Below are 17,544 nucleotides of genomic sequence, written 5' to 3'. Positions count from 1 at the left end.
GTGTAATGGACCAGTACATCTTCTGGAGATATGTAGCTTTCTCTTAACTCTCTCTCAAAGAGTCTTTTCATCCTTTTAGCATACTGACACCCACATTTACTCAAAGGATAACGAGAAACACCACTGCTACGGTCTTGTCATTGCAATGCTTATTTATTCTGTGTTCTTTGTCCTCTTTGAAAGGTATTCAGGAGTCTCCAGTTCCAAATGGACATTCTCTCCCAGGTAGAGATTTTCTTCGGAAACAGATGCGAGGAGACCTTTTCACTCAGCAGCAATTAGAAGTGTTGGACCGAGTCTTTGAGAGGCAGCATTATTCTGACATCTTCACAGCAGCTGAACCCATCAAACCGGAGCAGGTACTATTGAAAACATTCGGAGTGTTTCAGATGTGCTTTCTGGTTGCAGAGGTCTCCTTGCTGGAAACCTCCAAACTCCCAGTGTTCAGAATCTCTGTACGAAAACATGGTACAGCAGGCACTGTATCAAGCTCTTCAACTAAGTGCATGGCAGCCCTAAAAGGATGAATTTTAAAAAATGAAGGAAATCAATTGCTATGTAAACATTAGCAAGTGTTCGGGTGTGAAATTACACCCGACCTAGGCCAGTTATATCAAATGAGTGCTTAAAGAGTATCACAGCTTCTGATGCTTTTGTTGGATCAAAGGCAAGCTATGCAGCTAGTAAGGAGCAGATTTTCAAAACTCTATGCTTAATTTTGGTTCATAGTTAGTGTGACTGTGCACACAAATTAGATTTTTTTGTATCCAGAAATGGCTTATTAGGCATGTAATTGACCATTTGCTGAGAGAAACACCCAATTAGTATGTGAAGGTAAATTAATTGCACCTACAGATTAGGAGTGTATTTCAGAAGGACCTGACACTAATTTTTTGGAAAGTTCCATTTCTGTTTCACAGACACACTGCAGAAACACAGGCAAAAACTGATTAGCTGTGTCTCTGTTCTGTAAGTTCTTGTTGTTCTAAAGCCTCAACCTTCAATTTGGTATCAGCCATGGGAGGCAGAAAACAAAATAATGTTGGTAGTTTCAATATAGGTCTAACAATGCATTTTCTATACTTAACAATGTAGTTGATTAATTATTGTTAATCTCCAGGCTTCCTAATATTAGATCTGATTCTTAGCATGTTGTAAGGCTTCCAAAACTAGAAACACTGATTTTGTTTGGAGGAAGTATGTATTAGAGGACCTTTGGATGTTATAGGAATATAGCAGCCTACTATCTTCGTGATTCAAGAAGGGAGGAATATGTACTGGCAGAACTTTTTTGAAAGATGAGTGCTTATGCGGCAAATCATACAGTAGAATAGAAATTCCACACGCTTTTAACCCCATGTCTTTCCTCTATTCTTTAATTCCTAGAGTCATAGAATAATTTGTTTTTCATCTGCTTATTTATCAAATATTGTAGGAAAAGTTTGTATTTTTTTCTGATTTTCCTGGTTTATACTTGTGAGAAACTCTGCAAATCTGAACTCAAGTTGGAAAAAAAAAGGAGAGGATGGTGAGATCAATGTGATTTTTTTCAAACCTCATTAGGAAAGTGAAACAAGTAGCATCTCTGAAAGGTGAAATGGCCTTCACATACCACTAGATGGTGATTATCCCATCCCTAATACCAGTGACATTGGAGAGGACAGGCACAGTAGCTGCTCCTACAGTAAGCTTTTTCAGTATTGGTTACATAGAAGTTGAGCAGTGTTACAGCTGTCCCTATTTAACTTTCATGTGCCAGAAAAGCAATTACAAGGATAACCATGATGGAAAAGGATCATTCTTTGCTGTATGTGTTTTAAAGCTTCTGAATTATGTGGAATTTTAGTTCAAAGTGCATAGTCCCACAATGAATGTAGATAGATAAACTTTTTGATTTAATAAGAAGAACATGAGAATTAATGCAACAGGTTTCTGAAATATCCTGATTGACAAATAAGGGATATTCAGCTGTTGGTGGAAAGCAAGTATCTTCCTGGATACAAGTAGTTACAAGTAGCTGTAACTAGAATAATTGAGTATCCAGAGAATTTAGATCGGAGATATGTCCTCATTGATTTGGTAATCATGGTGCTCATGATGCTCTGAGATGCTAAACACATGCTGAGAAATGTGTTGTCAGGAGCTGCGAAAGTTGAGAGATGGGAAAGCAGAGTTGTCTTGTCTAGGCATTCATATAAATGGATTTTGCTAGTTACTTACTTTTACGTAGGTTGATGCATTTTCTGCTGGGCCATGGTTAAGAACTTGTGGTTATTTGGGATTAGCCTTTGCATTTCAGTGACATTTGCAGTGGAATTTTCACTAACATGAACACCTGTAATGCATATGAATAGTTCTGATATACAAAAATATGATATGAATGCTACTGCTTGCAGAAGCAATCCTATTTTGCTCCTTTTGAAATGGAAGAAAAATTGTCATGAAACTGATTGAAATGGAAAATCTGCCTGGATCAATGAGTAAGGTCAAATAAATCAATTAGAATGAAAATACTGAAAACATGACTTGGATGATCACATGCAACCAGGTGACATAGTAAACACAAGAACTGCACCGAGATTCTTAAGCTATCTAGAATGTCACTGAAATCAGAAAGCAGTGTATTAAGAAGAAGTTAGTAATGGATATATGGAATACTTATACATTCCTGCAGAGGAAAATAGAAATACATTACTCCTCTCCATAAAGACGAGGCGTGGGAAGCAATTTCATATAAGCTGCTTCTCTTGCTTATGCATTATGTTAGAAACATGATCCAGTTTCAGCAAGCTGAATATTGCTAATTTTTCTCAGGCATAAAACCTTCTTGAAGACACCGAGCTGTTCCTCTAAGGAGGGCTCCTGGTATTCTATCAGAAGAGTTATGATTCTCTGGACATTAGAGCCAGGAATTCCATTTTTCTCTCTGTTTTACTTCTTTTCAGTTCTTCCTCTTTGCTTGTGAACTGGGAACATTGCTCAAAGGCAGTGAATATTTCTCAGTGGCTGAGACTGGAGAGGCATAGAGCGGGATAAGAGAAAGATTTTTTTATTCATGCCTTGATCATGGTGAGTTGTGGCATAAGGGCACAAGGTCTTTTTTACATGGATAAGCATTTTGCAGCCTAAAAATGCTCTTTCCCCAGCAGAATATTAGTTCCTGTTGCCTGAATTCCTCCTCATGCATTTTCTGGAGAGCATTTGGGGTTTCCCTGCTGGAAAATGTACATTTCCCCTCACATAGGTAGACATATCGATGGGCCATGTGAGAGCGCTTGCTCACCAGTGTCAAACCTTTCACTCCGAGTGCTTCCAGTGCTTCCTTTACTCTTTTATCTTTAATATCTTTGTTCCTCAGTTCTCCTGCATTAAATGGAAACCCCTAAGTTATCTCTTGCTTCAAAACCTGCTGTGCTCTTGACAAACATTACCTGAGTTTTCACATTTACTGTGAGTGATGACTATATCTATAGAGCAGTCCACAGGGAAATGAACACTTGTCTTTAGAGAAGAGTTTATGTGATGCTTAAAGAGAAGGCAACCACTGCACAGTGACAGGAAAATAAAATATCAGGTAGTCATTCATTCAGAAACAGTGTCCATTTTACGTATTAAGTGGGGCGGGGATCCTACTGTGTGTTCATACAATTAAAGATCGTGTCAGACTGTACGTGTCGGGGTGCAGAATTAAGGCATTTCCTATTATGTGCTTCATTTTGCAACGTAATGTCCCAGTGACACAGCTATAAATGCATATGTATGTATTCTTCAGTGTTGGTATGTAGTGCCTGCACACTTAGTGTGTGACAAAAATTTAATGGTAGGTGAATGCTGTGCTTGTTAAGTTAAGCAGCTGGGAGTTGGGAAGTCTCGGACTGAAGGTTGGCTGCACAAACTGAATTGTCCTTTTGTGTGGAGGAATAATATGGGGATAAAAACAAGAATCAAGAAGCATGCTGGCCTTCCTCTCTCCTACAGAAACCTGCTAAAAATATTAATTCATGTATAAAATGAATGCCTTTCCATCACGATTGTGCTCTTTTGTGCTCATTTTCTGCAAACCGTCCATGATCAATTTGTACGAGCTGCAAATGTTCACAGAAAACTGATTTTACATATTCTAGGAACTGATTCTGAGATGCACATAGCTGCATACAATCACAGTTGCACTGCCACTCTTCTAATGACTGTTGGCCACCAGCACCACAGAGTCCTTTGATCAGCTGTGACAAAGCAATGTGGTTTGAATGTCTCATAATCCTCAGATCTCAAAGAAGGAAAGCATCCACCTCATCTACCTCTTGGACTAGTAACAGTGTCTAACTGTACAGTGCAGTCCTCACTGCCAAAAAGGAAAGCCATTTGCTCTACTAGCGCAAGAAAAGCTTCCCACAGAGCAAAGTTCTGTTTGTTTAAGAAGTGGCTTTTGCCTGCCTGCCCTGATAATTCTGCTGTACAGATGTACTCATGACAGGCCACACTGATCTGATCTGGGCAAGGAGTTTGTGTTTGCTGCACAAACAATTCAGTTTTTATTCAGAACTTGTACTTGTCCCATGTCCTATCTATGCGGAGAACCATTCATTGAGTGGTGTAATTTTCTATGCTTAGTTCATTAGACTCATCCTTCCCACAGTTCCTGTCAAGTGCTCAGAAAGACAGAGAAGCTCTCCATAATTCAGTGGGGAAAGCCATCCCAGAAAGATTTAGCTTGTGGCATCACTTGCGTTTCCTCGGCTAGTCTCTAGAAGGCCTCGCAGCACTCAATATATGAGTCTAGTACCAATGAAGCGTTTGGTCTTGCCCACACCCACAATGGTCTCAGAGAGGGAGACACACCTGTCACGTAACCTTGCAGTGGAGTTTTTCCTGCTTTTAGTGTAGTATGTCGCAGCGCTGCGTTTCTAGAAACAGTATGGAACAGTCATATCCTGGTTACCCTGCTACCCAGACCCTTGCATGGTCTGCCCATATCATGTGGGATTCATTGCATCCTGGTGGATCTACTCTATCTATATGCAAAAATACCTTGCTTCTAGTACTTTTACCAAGACTCAAAACTCTTTCTGTAAGCCCATTCCCTCACATAACCTGATTTCCCCCCCTCTGAATACCTATAGACACTTTCCTTCTGCATAGACAGCACTCTTACCTCCGTGAAACTGCTGTACATATGTATACACCGATACCCCACCTCAATTCTGGCTTCTGGAGTCTTGCTTAAAACTACTGCTGTTGCTTGTGTTGATTTTGTTCCCTTTAGTAATGCTGGGTCTGATCCACTTCTTGCTGCACTGGCCCCTCACTGCCCTTCTAGAATAAGACAGGGTAGAGATGATGAGAGACTGAAGGAAATCTATCCCCAGGATTTACCACACAGCAGGGACAGAAGGTGGTATGTAGCTGCACCTCAGTCTTCCAACCCTGAGGGCATACAACATCTAGTGGTGGTGTGTTTTACTTCAAGGTTGCTCTTCCTCTCCTCACCAAAAAGGGACTTTGTCAGGGCTGGGCAAAAATGGGACACTTTTTTTCCTCCAAAGTGTCTGTGAATAGTTGATTCAAGTGCATTTGTCATTTAAAGCATTGACAGAAGATGTTCCTGGAGAATCAAGATGTGGAAGATAGCTTCTAACTTAATTAAGGCGTAAGAAGCTAAAAAATGATGCAGGAAAGCCGTGTCAAAATAGATAAGATGAAAAGTTAAAACCTACAGACTGATGTGCTTTTGGTAGGCGTAAGAGCAGGAGTAATGCTTTTACGATGGAAAATTGTGAAATGAAGTATATGCAACAGAATCAACTGGACAGAAGGGTTTATTAATTTCCTCAGAATAAAGAAGAAAATTTTCTATGCTGGATTTCTATCTACAGTTGAAATGGAGTCTCTTGCATTTTCAGCTTCACACATGGGTCCGGTTGAATACTCATTGAAGCCAAGAGGAATATTTCTGTTGACTTCAACAGACTTCAAATCAGGGCCATAATGAGACATAACATGATGTGACCAAATTCACCACTGTGTAGATCATAGACTTAAGAGAACCACTTGCTACTAGTAATTCCCAGGCTCTTGCTGATGTTTTCCCATTAATTTCAGCTAGAGCTAAACTGAATATCAGTTCTGATACTCATTTCTGAATAGAATGGAGGTTTTCTGGAGCTAGATAGAAATCAATAACCTGGCTAATATGTGCTAATATGTTATGACGTGCAGTATATGACATGTTGCTGATGTTCATGACATGTAATGCAGATAAATCTGGATCTAGAGATAGTCTCGGACAGTTGATATTTGGATAACTAATAGCACCCTCAAATATCTAGTAATTTGGCAACAAATGAAAAATACACAAAGTTAAAAAATGACATCTCAGTGGCTGACCAGGAAACTGTACCCACAGCAAAGTGTTGGTTGGTAATCTGTGACTTGATACAATATCCTCTTGACACTTGGGTGCAGTAATAAGAAGCTAAAGGTGGTAATCTGGGACAGAGTACAGAAGAAAAATGCTGTGTGTGTGGCTGGCTCATCCCTACATGCTTTCCTATATGAAGATCAGAGGGCTGGAGCACCTGCCCTATGAGGAACGGCTGAGAGAGCTGGGCCTCTTCAGCCTGGGGAAGAGAAGACTGAGGGGGGATCTGATCAATGTGTACAAGTACCTGAAGGGAGGGTGTCGGGGGACAGAGACAAACTCTTTTCAGTTGTCCCAGGTGACAGGACAAGAGGCAATGGGCAGAAATTGAACCACAGGAAGTTCTGCCTGAACGTGGTGGTGGTGGTGGGGATTTCTTCACTGTGGGAGTAATGGAGCGCTGGACCAGGTTGCCCAGCGAGGCTGTGGAGTCTCCTTCTCTGGAGATCTTCAAGGCTCACCTGGATGCAACCCTGTCTGGCATGCTCTAGGTGACCCTGCTGAGGAGGGAGGTTGGACTAGATGATCTCCAGAGGTCCCCTCCAACCTTACTGATTCTGTGATTCTACCTGCCTTCCAACACTAAGGTGCTGAATCCTGTCTAAACCCACTGGCTGCTGATCCCTGATCCAAAGCCACGTGTGGCCAGTAAAAGTGTCTGGGTGACTTATTGGATGAGTCTATGTGATGGCTAGCACTTACTTTTTACTTCTATATCGAGTCTATAAGGAGGATTCTGATACTGTGCAGCTTTGTACACTTGAAAGGCTAATGAGATGGTATTAGCCATCCAGGGTACGAAAGCAGGCCTGTGTCCTCCCAGACAGCAGGCACATTCTCTATTTCCTTTTTTTTTTTATTCAAATGCCCCAATTTTTCTTACCTGTGGAAACTGGTGGATTAGGGCAAATAGTGGCAGGAATAAACCTGGGGAAAAGGAAAAGCTTGAAAAAGCAGTTCTGCTATTTTTACAGCTGTGTCTCCTTCCCGTAAAACTGTTTTTGGTGGCTTTATTGGTGGGAGGGGAAAAAAACAGCTCTTAAATCCAGCCAAAGAAAGCACATCAGGAGAAAAAAACCTTCCCATATTTACTCTCAGTAGACTATTAAACAACACTAGGCTATTAATTTGGCTTTTGAGTCTTCACTAAAACCCATAAAAGCGCACAGTTGTCAAATGGAGTTCATTTTAATTTCCTTTCAATCACAGTAAATTATTCAGGTGATAAATCAGCTGGGGCAGCCTCCTGGCTGTAATAGAAACCCTAATTCCTGACTAATTATCCAGCCCATTGCTGCCAGCAGATCAATACCACTACAAAATGGAAAGGGCTGAGGGTCCGTGGTGGGCAGGGTGACAGAACGATGGCAGCTGGGAGTGGTGACGTCCTTGTGACCCCTGCCAAAGTTCAGGGGTTGCAGGAGGTTAAGTGGTGCAAAGAGGTTCCCTGTCACCCCCACCTTTCTTACGGGAATGCATCCCCACCTGGTCACCAATGTGTGCCAGGACCAGAGATGGCACACTGTAGAGGCAACTATAGCTTTGCTGCTCACTGCTGGCCTTTCTGTCTCTTCTTTTGTTATTGTGCTCTGCTGGCAGGATTTGGTGGTGGTCCATTACGTGGAGAAGCCTCTGTGTGTGGTTGTGTCAATAAGAGACCTCTAGATTAAAAAAAAAAGAAGAAAAAAAAGTGCAGTACAGTGACTGATTGCTCAGCTGTAACACAGGGTATTTCTCTGTGAAAGGGAGATAGCTCTTTGGAGACTACAGTTACTTTTATTTCCGTCTCTCAAGATGGAAATTGTTCAAGAGCTGTTCGATGTACAAAGTCTTTCAAGCACAGAGATGACGTTCCTAATCAGGGCCTCCAGTTAATGAGAGGGCCATCATCTCCCAGCGAAAATAATAGGATTATACTGTAGAAATATTGGATGGGTGACACCAGCAGAACAGAATCCTGGATCCTAAATGTACCAGGGGTTGAGAGTTCTGAATTTTCATTGACTTCTGGAAATTAGGCCTTCTGCATGTGATATCCAATTGCTTTGTGTAGGATCCTTGTTCCCTTTCACCATCAGTATGATTATTATTTATTCACATTACAGTTGTATTTGGAAGAGCTAACAGGCAGTACAGGGCTAAATGCTTTGTACACTTCCTGACTGTGAAAGAGTAACTTACCTGAAGATCTTGCTATCTAGAGGAAGAAAATAGATAATGGGTTGGAAAAAGAAAGCAGTATCATATACAATGCACATCAAGAGATAACAGAAGCATGCAGTGACTTCTTCGTGGTATCATAGGGAAACTGAAGCAAGGGCAGCTGAATCCAGCTCTCGAGTCTGAATTCATGTCTGAACACATCATTTTTCTATTTATCTGCTGGAGAGAAGAATGTCCCCCCTCTTCCTTTGGCTCTTTTCTGTTTTAATGTCAAGGAGAAGAGATACCTGCCACAGTATTTCTTCCTGCTGAAGGTCATCTTTAATGAACAGAAAGCATTTTCTTCTAAAAGAGTAATAGAAAGCAGAGCTCCCTTGACCAGCACCTCCCATGCACATCCTTGTCTCTCTACACTCTCTTACAAGCAGGTTTTTGTGTGTGAGAGGAAGCTTCTGAAAACTGTATAAAATTCCCTGTGTGTTGCACCTTGTTGTGACATGTCATGTTGAGTGGTGACAGTCATAGCAGTCAGTGTGATATGAAACAGCACAACACAGCCTTATATATTGCATGACAATGGTGTTGTGAAGGCTCAGAGTTTTCCAGGGTAACTGGAAAGACAGAAATCATGTATCTTGGTAATTTCTATCAGCATCACATTACCTATCCAGAGAACATCCCATGACTCACACAAACACACACAGGTGTCTGGAATAGAAGTTGTGAATGAGGTGTCTGGTCTTTGAATAAGCAAAGAAGTGGGAAGAAATGCAAATGGCGTAATCTAAGACATATCTACCCTCTGCTTCCCAGGAAAGAGCAAGGAATATACATGTCTGCAGCTGGCCTTGATGTCACTTTCTCTGGGGGTCCTGAGGGTCATGAGCCTGTGGATGAGAAGTCTTGCTACATCTTGTCCTGAACTAGTGAGCAGTATGGTGTCAGAATTTTTCTCATAAACTCTCCAAAAATGTATCTGAAAGAGGACAAATTTGTCAGGTGCTTGTATTGCATGGTGTGCAATGTGCTGTCCGCATTGTTCTCCCTGAGTGCGAAAACCTGAGTTTCATTTCGCTTTCCTTGATGTGCTAGCACAATATGAATTTTTTTATTACTGTGTAAATAAATACACAAGCAGTCTGTTTTTTCTTTCTCTGTCCCTTTGTTGGAACCCTGCTGCAGTGGGTCGGAGTCTGAAAAAATAGAGGAAAACAGAAAAAGAGTTACACGGTTATGCCTGTATGCTTCTTCCTCCTCCTAGCAGCAAAGTGTAGGCAAACCCTCACTCAGTGTGAAAAATAACAACTGAGGGGAGTGCAGCAGGGTCTGCAGCAGAGGCTTGTGGTGATAGAGATGTCAGATTCTCCTCCATCTGTAGCTCTGTAACTGTTCTCAGGAGAGCGTGAGAGTGATCTCAGAGTGTATTTAAAAGAATAAAAAGCTCTCAATGGCAGTTACTCTGTTGGAGAAGTCACAGTGACAGAGGCAGCCTTGGCTTATCCTTACATTGTTTTCCTCTAAGATTATTGCATCTTACTTCCTGTATGTTATCCCCCTTATTGTATTTCTTTGCCTGGGGACAATATATGAGTCAAATGGGGAGGAATGTGGGTCTGTTCTCTTTCTTGAGGAGTCCTTGCTGTCTCCCCCCTGCCCCAGTCCCCATAATCAGGATTAAAATAAGACCAATGTCAGAGAGCTTCAGGGAATCCTGAAACAGATGAGTAGATAGCTCCTTCAGCAACTGTAATGTATTTCCAGTTTTTACTACCATTTTCTTTTCTTCCTGGTTGCTGTTGGGTATCACACCAGATGTGAAAATATAAATTCTCAAGATAGGAAAAAAAAAAAAAAAAAATAGAGAGAGAGACCAGCCTTGCTGTGTCTGGATCTCTAATATCTCCTTTGTCCGTACTTTTTTCCCCCTTTGCTTTGTATGTCTCTGTACCAATGCAATCTTTCCCTCATAAGTGTTCCCCCTAGTTATCCTGCCACTCATGCAGACAGAGGTTTTATGACACGCAGCTTGCTCAGAGCAGAGTAAAGGGCACAGTGGCTAATGTGTTAGCAGCTGGTGGCCCCTGCTTCCCAGTTAAGCTCCCAATGCTTCCCCTCACAAGCAGAGCTAAACCAATGAGAGCAAAGGTCCAACATTTTTGACTGAAGGCACTTAATATAGACAAGTTCCCTGGTGTTCAGGCGCTGTGGGTGCTTTAGAAATTACAATTCCCTTTAGAAAGTGTGTGAAGTGCTTTTTTTCCTGAGGCCATGTGTGCTGGAGGGTCTGGGCAGCACTAGTTTAAGTCGTGTCTGAAAATAGTATTCTTAGCACTATTTCTGTTAAGTGACAGAGACAGGGAATCTTTTGCCCATCACCAAGTTTCACCTCACTACTTCGGCACTCTGCATATCTGAAATATGTTATGCTCACAGAAGTGATGTCCCTGTATTGCGGACAAGGATCATTTTAATGTGTGTGATTTAGATAGCGGAGCTGTTCCTGCAGGTTTCAGCTGTGTTGAACTGCTTCCTAAAAGTGCCCTGCTGATGCATTGTACTAGTGAGACTGTGGAAAAGGAGGTATATGTAGCCCTGCAGTCCTAGCTTTAGAACAAAAGTACAGTGAAGAAGACAAGAAGACATAAAAATGCAAGTGATCTCTTACAGGAGACCTCTCACTGCTTTTATGAGTGCTGTATAGAAGTGGGAAATTTTAGAAAAGCTTTCCCTTCTTGTTGCCTTGACAGAAGTATCCACATTTTCTTGAAATTTGGTGGTTGTCTTTTAGCAAGTTTTGTTCTTTGTTAGTACTCTGCTGATAAATGACAGGTTTTTCTGTTTAGGGAGAGAAATCAAGTCTATCAGTTCAGTGGGTTTTAAATAAAAAACACAATGCTGTCTTCAGCTGAGTCTTTATTCCCAGGTTTCATATCACCAGTAGATGGTTAACTAAAGCCTGTCATTTCAACACAAGTCATAGGCAGAAGCCAGGCAAACAGTGGACTCTGCCCAGGAGCTGAAGGAGATCAGTGAAATACCGATCATCCAATTTTCAATATTGCTTTGTGGTATAATTTACGAGTAAGGTGAGCAGAATTATAATTACTCATACAGGAAGGAGGAAGATCATCATGCAATGTATGGTATGTATGTGATATTCCACTTGTGTAGGGAAAAAAATGGATGTGAAACCATCCTGAATCTGTTTTTCTCAGTGCAAAAAGACGTTATGGAATGGTATCAGTCAGCCAGGATTACTCAATAGCTAAATGGACCTACTTCATTCCATTGTGTTAATCCTATGAGAGGGAAAGAAGAATCTATGAATAAATAAACTTGCCTGTTGATTTATTCAATAAGGGACCTGCTACAGATTAAATTTAAATGGAAGGGATTTGCACTGGGACTTGATGAGTGGGAATAAAACTTCTTTTCTTAGTCCCTGGTAAATGGCCATATCACATAGACTCTGAACATAACTTTGTAATTGTTGATCATTTGCTTTGAATGTATCTAGGTAGAATTTCCGTGCTCTGGTGTGGAAACCATTTGTATTTTAAGCTTATTTTGTAGGATTTATCTACATCTGTATGGTACTTTAAACAAGATAGGTAGGCTTCGTAGAGTATATTCCCAATACAACTTGTGAATACTGGAGATCTTGATAAGGTAAAGGAGTGAGAAGAGTCAGGGTCTTCACGTTGGTGCACAGTAGCAGTAGAGAGACAGTGGGCAGTATTACTTAAATGGAAATAAGAGTGGTTCTGACTGGTTATAAGGAAACACTTTTTTACGCATGGCAGTTTTCAAGGCCCAACTGGATAAAGACCTCAGCAACCTGGTCTAAGCCTGTAGCTGACCCTGTTTTGGGTGGGAGGTTGGACTAGAGACCTCTGGAGGCCCATCCCAACAGGAGATGGGAGTCTGTGAGTCATAGAAACAGGAGTTCCTATGAGTCTATGATTTCCCTCTACATGCTGTGTCATTCCAGCTTTTATGATACGACTTAGTGAAACTTTTGTACAGTTGCAATGGAAAATGTGAAAAATGTAGCTGGCAGAGTAAGAACAGAGGATGATTCACACAGTATATAAGACGAGATGAGAAGCTATCTGGGGTGAAAGGCATTTCTCTGTTCATTGACTGTACTGTAGTAGGAGGATAAACAATTAGCTCAGAGCAGATACTGGATTTCCATAAGAATGCCATTATTTTGGAAACATTGTCCAGTTTAGGTTGGTAATAATACCATTTGTTCAGCAGGGATGTGAACTGAACAACCTGCCAGAATAATTGTATAATGACCACAGAGCAATTGTAGAGCTAAGCCACTCCCAGAGAAAAAGCCAATTTCAAAAGTCTTCTCTGATTATCTGAATAGCGGCTGCTTAAAAGTCTGATGACAGCAGAATTTGCTGAAATTAAAAAAAATAATTAAATCTGAAATGAAAGACTCATATGTTAAGAGAGTGGCTTAATACGTAGAGGGAAGGATTCAGCTCTGCTCTTCTCATCTTGAGAATATAATTAAATAACACTAACCACAAAGAAAAAGAGGTTTTCTTTGATCATTCTCCATATTGCAGGAGCCGGCTCCAGTCTCAGATCCAACACTGACTCCTGAGTGCAGTTCATATAAGTTGCATACGGAGACGTGTTCAAAGAGCTAAAGGAGAATTAAATATTCAACAGAAGTTAGAAGTTAAGGTGGGAATGAGGGAGTATCTAAGGCCTTCTTTTGCCTTTGAAAATTTTCCTAATCTTTCTATACTCCATTTTTCACAGAATTACAGAATCACAAAATGGTTGAGGTTGGAAGGGACCTCTGGAGATAATCTAGTCCAACACCCCCCGTTTAAGCAATGTCACCTAGAGCATGTTAGACACATCTGGGTGGGCTTTGAATATCTCCAGAGAAGGAGACTCCACAACCTCACTGGACAACCTGTTCCAGTGCTCTGTCACCCTCATACTGAAGAAATTCCTCCTCATATTCGTGTGGAACTTCCTGTGGTTCAGTTTGTGCCCGTTGCCTCTTGTCCTGTTGCATGGCACCACCGAAAAGAGTACGGCTCCATCCTTTTGACACCCTCCCTTAAGGTATTCATAGACATCAGTAAGATCTCCCCTAGTCTTCTCTTCTCCAGGCTATACAGGTGCAGCTCTTGCAGTCTTTCCTCATAAGAGAGATGCTCCAGACCTCTGATCATCTGTGTAGCCCTACGCTGGACTCTCTCCAGTAGCTCCAGGTCTCTCGTGTTGTCTCACTGATGACAACCCTTTTAGCTCTGCCTTTCAGCCAGCTCTCAATCCCACCTCACTGTCCACTCATCTAACTCACACTTGCTGAGCTTGCCTAGGAGGATGTTACAGGAGACAGTGTTGAAAGCCTGGCTGAAGTCAAGGTACACAACATCCACTGCTCTCTGTCATCATCCCTGCCAGTCACTCCATCAAAGAAGGCTGTTAGATTGGTTAAGCATGATTTCCCCTTGGTGAATCCATGCTCACTACTCCTGATCCCCTTCTTTTCCTCCATATGCCTGGAGATGACTTCCAGGATGAACTGTTCCATCAGCTTTCCAGGGAGGGAGGTGAGGCTGGCTAACCTAAATTTTCGTGGGTCTTCCTTATTTTCTGTTCTTTTGAACACTGGAGTGACGTTAGCTTTCTTACAGTTTTTGCTATCTGTGAAGTGGGAATCATCTAATTTGCCTTCTTGATGGCAATGTTGGGTAGAGGTTTAGCCTGGTGACCCCTATGAAGTTCTTTGGGATCTCCGCAATGCAAGCAGGGCCATGAATTAGGGGGCATGTCTATAGTTTGTTGATGTGACATGATCGATTTCCAAAACCAGTAGTACTGAATGGAGTCAGACAGAAAAACTGCATTTATCAAGTACTGTGTTTGATTAAGAGTGTTTGACCAATTATAAAGACCTCGTTAAATAATTAAAATATATAATTAAATCAAAGAGAAAATTAAGGAAATTGTTATCAAATTATTTGGTTGATGAATGTTTTTCAAGTGTTACCAAGCCTAAATATTTTGTCGAAGTACTTACGTTATAGGGAAATTGTCACAGAGCCATAGATGTCATATTCACATTTTCATTAAAGAGAACAGTTTTTCTCTAGTCCACGTGCTTACAGAGGAAAGTTTGAAAATATGACCCTAAAATACACTGCTGACTTAAAAATGAAGGCAAAAGGGCAGTTTCCAGGGTGGTAGAGATATTCTGTTTACATAAAACAATGGTATTCCCTTCCAGTTTTCTTAGGCTGTTTTCTGGTTATATTTTAGTTTTTGTGTGTTTAAGTATGATTCTGAAGCACTCGGAATTCTTCAGTGTAGCTGGCACTTTAGAATCACAGAATCATAGAATCAGTAATGTTGGAAGGGACCTTCAGCAGCAAAATGGTGATTATTACAACAGTAGCATCTCCAGTTGGAACTATCTTTCTGGAAGAAAATGTTTCACTGAAACTGAAATGTTTCATGTAACTCTGCTATCTTCAATGGCATTTTTTCCACCCATACTCTGAATATCATTCTACTTGTTGGCTGGCCCTAGAGATATTTTCCATCAGCCTATGACTTGGAGGACTTAGCACATCACTTTGTACATTTCTAGGCCCCTCTATCTCACCTAGAAAAGTACTCAAAATGTTTTTGTTGTTTTGTTTTCTGCAGTGGTGTGAAAGCAATTTCTGACATTTCTAGATTGCTTCTGTGAAACAGAATAGTAATTACAAAAAGATGTGGTAGGAAGGGTTTCATCTATAAAGTGTGGTCTCTTTTGGTATTTAGCTATTATCTTCTGTGGATTGAGTCTCTTTATCTGTATAATATAGACAATATTATGAAAGGATTTACTTGATGATTATCTTAGACAATATTTGTGAACTACCTTGAGATAGTTCATCTGAAAGTATTACAAAAATGCAAATATTATCTTTATATTTTTGCACAAGTCATCTCAGGCATAAGAGCAGTCAGTGCAGTGGATTTAGAACATTTGGCAATACTGATGTAAACTTCATGAACATTCCCTGTGTGCCTTCCTATTTCTGCTAATATTCTCAGTGGGAAAATACTTGACAATGTTACTAGCTGCGTTTTCTTCTAAACTCTCTCGTACCAGGTGTTTTAGTGGAAGAGGCAGAGCCACTGTGATAGAGTAGTATGCACTTTTCCCCTTTGTATGGCTGAAGTTTTTACTCTTGGTGCTAAAAGTGGTTAACTCCTTTTTGAATCGTAAGAGTATTAATGTGCCTCAGAAATATCTTGCGTCAATGAGTGGCATAAAGTGATTATGTATGTGTTGAATTTCTGAAAAAAATCTACTTTTTGCATTTGTATTGAATGCACTACTTTTTATAATTTGATTAGAGCCCACTTATTTTTACATTATGTGTGGAATGCTAGAAACATCTAACAACCAATTATTTGACGAACTTAGCCTATTTTTTTGTTTTTGTTGTTTGCAAACTGTACACAAATGCTTTATAAGTGGGGTGATCCCTGATGCTTTATGAAGATACGTGTCTGCCTCTAGGCCATAGCACATAGTTTGGAAGGTCTTGTCATTCCCAAGTACAGGCAAGTCTGTACTGTGGTCATCAGTAGCTTCAAAGACCATGAGTTCTCAGAAAATTCAGTAAAAATTTGATGCCAGATGCATCAGAAACTCTACTCAGTGCCTCTCTGCAATTTTATTCAATCTGGCCTGTAGTGTAGTCTTTACGTAACTCATCATAAGGCATTATAGTCTAAGCCAGTTGTATAATCTCCTTCCACAGCCAGCAGAGAGATATTCCTCTTGAACTATCATCCTCAGTGGCTCCACTGAAACAGGAAGGTGGGTGGATGATGTTGTTCACAGCAACTATGTAACCCAATGGGGAGAAGTCCTGCTTGAGGAAATGAGAGTTTTGTTTCCATTTCATTCAACCTGATGTGACAGCTAGTCTTCTGCAGGCCAAGGTTTTAGTCTGGTGTGAGAAAGACATCTAGAATAGATGTGTATTTGTGAAGTGACTACATGTCACATTTGATACTGTGAGAGGAAAAGAATAGTGAGGTGATCATTTAAGTTGTACAGGTGGATAAGAGTATTCAAAAAGAAGAAAGTATGGGAAAGGAAAAGGAGATGAGAACAGCTTTGTCTGAATCCATAACAAAAGTGAGAAGAGAAAATGAGGAGGCACTCTCAGAATGAGGAGGAAGATTGGAAGAGGGCAAGTTACAGGTAGTCAAGGGAAAATAATGTTTCAAGAAGAACATAATTGCATAATTGACTGGGCTGAAGGTGAATGCAATGTCAAGAAGATGAAGATTTTATGGTGGTTCTAAGAAACAACTAGGAAGAAGTTCCTGTGGGCTTTGGTAGGAAGTTTTTGCATTCATCAGTGAACCAAACTGAAGAAGTGCTGGAAAGAAAATTATAAGAAGGAAACTATGCAGAACTTGTTAAAGCACAGCACAGAGACTGAACAGTGGTAAAGAAGGCAAGGGAGATCAAGAATATTGATATTGTGAGAGGAAAGAAAAGTGAGGTGTTGAAAACAAATATATTAAGACAAAATTTGCAAATTTTAGCAAGATCAGAGGTGGACTGTCACTATTTTTATGCTGTCACTGCTTATTCAAATGTTTAGTATTTGCCTGCTAAGGGTGAAAATTGGAAAGCCGAAAACCACCTTAATTCACTGGGTTGTATATCTCAATTTCCTTGTTTTAGAAAGGCCGTATAAGTTTCCACAGAAACTTCTTGGAAACTAGTGAAAAGAGAGCCTACTTTTTTTCCCCTCCAAACATGTGACTGGGACTTCTAATAAGACTTGAAAAGCTTAATTGAAAAGCATCTCCTAGGACTGTCTATAAGGCTTTATTTTCTTCTAATCAGAATTTCCAACCGAAATTCAAGTAGAGAGAGTGCAGAGGACTGCCAGACCAGGATG

At 40.6% G+C, this 17,544-nt stretch overlaps 1 protein-coding gene across 2 annotated transcripts in view; it reads left to right on the top strand.

The window, feature by feature from the left end:
• Positions 1-17,544, top strand: part of PAX5 (paired box 5) — a 168,370-nt gene that overhangs the window by 63,767 nt on the left and 87,059 nt on the right. For both annotated transcript variants that reach the window (XM_062599434.1, XM_062599435.1), the window contains exon 6: positions 184-359. In XM_062599434.1, coding sequence (XP_062455418.1) covers positions 184-359 — 176 coding nt within the window. The remainder of the gene's footprint in view (positions 1-183; positions 360-17,544) is intronic.

This window comes from Rhea pennata, chromosome Z, assembly GCF_028389875.1.
Source record: "Rhea pennata isolate bPtePen1 chromosome Z, bPtePen1.pri, whole genome shotgun sequence".
Taxonomy (NCBI): domain Eukaryota; kingdom Metazoa; phylum Chordata; class Aves; order Rheiformes; family Rheidae; genus Rhea; species Rhea pennata.
Note: the sequence above shows the minus strand (reverse complement) of the source record. Positions and strands in the feature narration are given on the sequence as shown.